The sequence below is a fragment of the Egretta garzetta genome, unplaced genomic scaffold (genome assembly GCF_000687185.1).
Source record: "Egretta garzetta isolate BGI_Z169 unplaced genomic scaffold, ASM68718v1 scaffold207, whole genome shotgun sequence".
Taxonomy (NCBI): Eukaryota; Metazoa; Chordata; class Aves; order Pelecaniformes; family Ardeidae; genus Egretta; species Egretta garzetta.
Window position 1 is genome coordinate 211,869 of NW_009260185.1, and position 2,555 is coordinate 214,423.

At 54.1% G+C, this 2,555-nt stretch overlaps 1 protein-coding gene across 1 annotated transcript in view; it reads right to left on the reverse strand.

Moving 5' to 3' along the window:
• Positions 1 to 1,750: 1,750 nt before the first annotated feature.
• Positions 1,751 to 2,555, reverse strand: part of CCDC15 (coiled-coil domain containing 15) — a 15,853-nt gene continuing 15,048 nt past the window's right edge. The window contains exon 8 of the mRNA XM_035897484.1: positions 1,751 to 1,858. Coding sequence (XP_035753377.1) covers positions 1,751 to 1,858 — 108 coding nt within the window. The remainder of the gene's footprint in view (positions 1,859 to 2,555) is intronic.

The following is a 2,555-nucleotide window of genomic DNA, read 5'->3' on the forward strand; positions in this document are numbered from 1 at the left end:
GTTTTGAACCAAATCCTCCCCCGTTTCCTCCCCCTCCCTGGCAGCCACGGGGCACTCCAGCCCTTCCAGCGGAATCCGGGCTGAGGAAGTCCCACCAAAGGCAAAGCCCGCTCCCCTGGCACGTGGCCATTACCAGGCACGAAGACTTTAACCTGAAGCATCTGCCCTCTTATTCCCGCTGATGAGCGCCAAATAAATAAATAAATAAATCTATCTCTCAAGGCTGGGTAGAAGCCAGGGGGAGAACGCGTAATCGAAGGAGACGTTTCGGCTGTTGCTCCATTTGGGGGGTCAGATCGCTACGGCAAGAGGCAAAGCGCTGAAGCCAAGCTCCTCTAGACGAGCTCCAACCTCCACAATGTTTTCTCGATGAAGTGGTAACAGAGTCTGAACCAACCCCCCAGAAACCTCCCGCTAGAGAAGCCGAGGCCAAGGGCAACTTCAGGCTTTACGCTAAGGTATCACAAACCCAGCTCTTCTCTGCTCCGGCAGCGCCCCTGCAACTGGGGGTGGGGGGGGAACATATAATAAAAAGATATCCCGCTATTAGGGAGTCCTCTGGTGTCTCACCTGCACTTGCAGGGCAAGAAAAGGTTTCGGAAGCTCCCAGTTTTAAAAAAGTAAGGAATGTGGCTGGAGGTGGGTTTCTTTAGAGCCGCAATTTCTCTCCCACAAGGGGAAACCCTGCCCCCAGGTGCCCGTGCTGCTCCTGCAAAGCGAGGCAGACGCACACCCGAAAATAAACCTAGAGTCTCTTTCCTCATCACAGAATCATGGAATCACAGAATGGTTTGGGTTGGAAAACAAGACCGGCCCTAGAACTGAGCCCTGGGGGACACCACTTGTGCCCAGCCGCCACCTGGATTTAACTCTGTTGACCACAACTCTCTGGGCTCGGCCATCCAGGCAGTTTTTTTACCCCTTATTTTGGTGTGAATTCGCAGCGCTGCGCCTCAACGACCCCTTTAAAAGGGAGAAGGTGACTGAACTACCAAAGCAAGTACTGATACTCCTACACAGATACCGTGTTCTCGACTCCGGAACAAACGCTGGCAAATCTTTTTATTACACTATAGATGTTTATAGCTGTGGGGGTGAAGGGTCTGATATTAAAAGAACCCGGAGACAGTTTAACAACGTGACCTCACGCCAAAGTTTCTAAACACGGACTGTAGCACCAGGGTCTCGGGATCAGTTCCCAAGCGTCACGGTTTGCTGAGCTGCAACTCTCCCCGCCTGTTGGTTTGGCTCCCAACTCCAACCCGAGCCGTGCGGGGACTCAGAAAGCAGAGACACGTGGACCGCCTTTGAAGGGCTCGACGTGGCCCAAGGGTCTCTCCTGGGGGGGTTGGTTGAATGAATCCCGCCCCAGAGTTAACAGATTGGGCAGGAATATAAACCTGGGAGGTAAGTCAGGCTTTCCAGCTGGCATTCGCATTGTGCAGCTTCTTTCAACACGCTCCCCGTTTTTTTAAAAAGTCAATGAATTGGCTTTTTTAGTCCATCGGGGGCAGCGTGGGGCCAAGGAGCCAGAACGCTGCCCATCGTGTGGGGTTGGTTGGGTTTTTTTGGGGTTTTTTTTTTCATGTTGAGCTGGACATTCTTCCCAAAGCCTCAGCATTTGGGCTGCAGAAGCACTTTCCAAAACACCATGGCCCGGTTCATGCCAGACAAGCACGTGAGACCTTTCCAGGACCCTGCCCAAGACAAAGGCGGTGACACCGAGAGGCCGGCGCTCACCCGTGCGTACTCACTCGGCGATTCGCTTCCCCCGCTCTTTCTGCCTCTGCTGCTCCCTCACTTGCTCTCGCTCCATGCCCATGACGAGGCGCCTGTATCTCAGGTACTCGTTCTGACGCTGCGGGAGAGAGGAGGCAGCTTTGAGAAGGGCGTGGGGGCAGGCCAGGATCGATATCGAGTGATATCAGCGCTCAGCTCGACATCTGGAGCGCACGTCTAGCAGGGTAGAAACCTCACTCCTTCCCCAGAGACCCTCAAACATCTCCCGGGGCACGTGTCCCAGGACTGGGAGGCTGCAGAGACAGTGGTGAGCTAGGAGAGGAGGACCGAGACACCTTGGAGCATTAGAACCAGCGTCCCTTGACTGCACCTTCCCATGGATGGAAGCTCTGCCACCTGACCAATTCCTAAACTCTTGCTTTCCTGGGGGGGAAAAAAGAGCTGGATCCCACTTCAACCCACTACAATGGAGTGCTACAAGTCCAAAAATTTCAACCCACCTGGGGTCCTCTGCAGTTGACTGGAAGCCTCCAAAAAAAAAAAATGAACATTACAACACCGAGCTGGACGCACTACAGGCAGGAGAACCACAGAGGCAGCAGAGTCATTGCCGAGACAAATCCAAGAGGGAACAATTCCTGCACGGGTCCTGAGCACACAGAGGTTTGATGCTTGGGCTTTGGCTTAACCCCCCGGGTGCAGCAAGGGTAGGGAAACCTCCTGGCTGAAGCTCAGACCAAAAGTCCTCCCACCCACATGGGAATCCCAGAATGGTTTGGGTTGGCAAAGCCCTTTAAGCTCCCCCAGCCCAACCG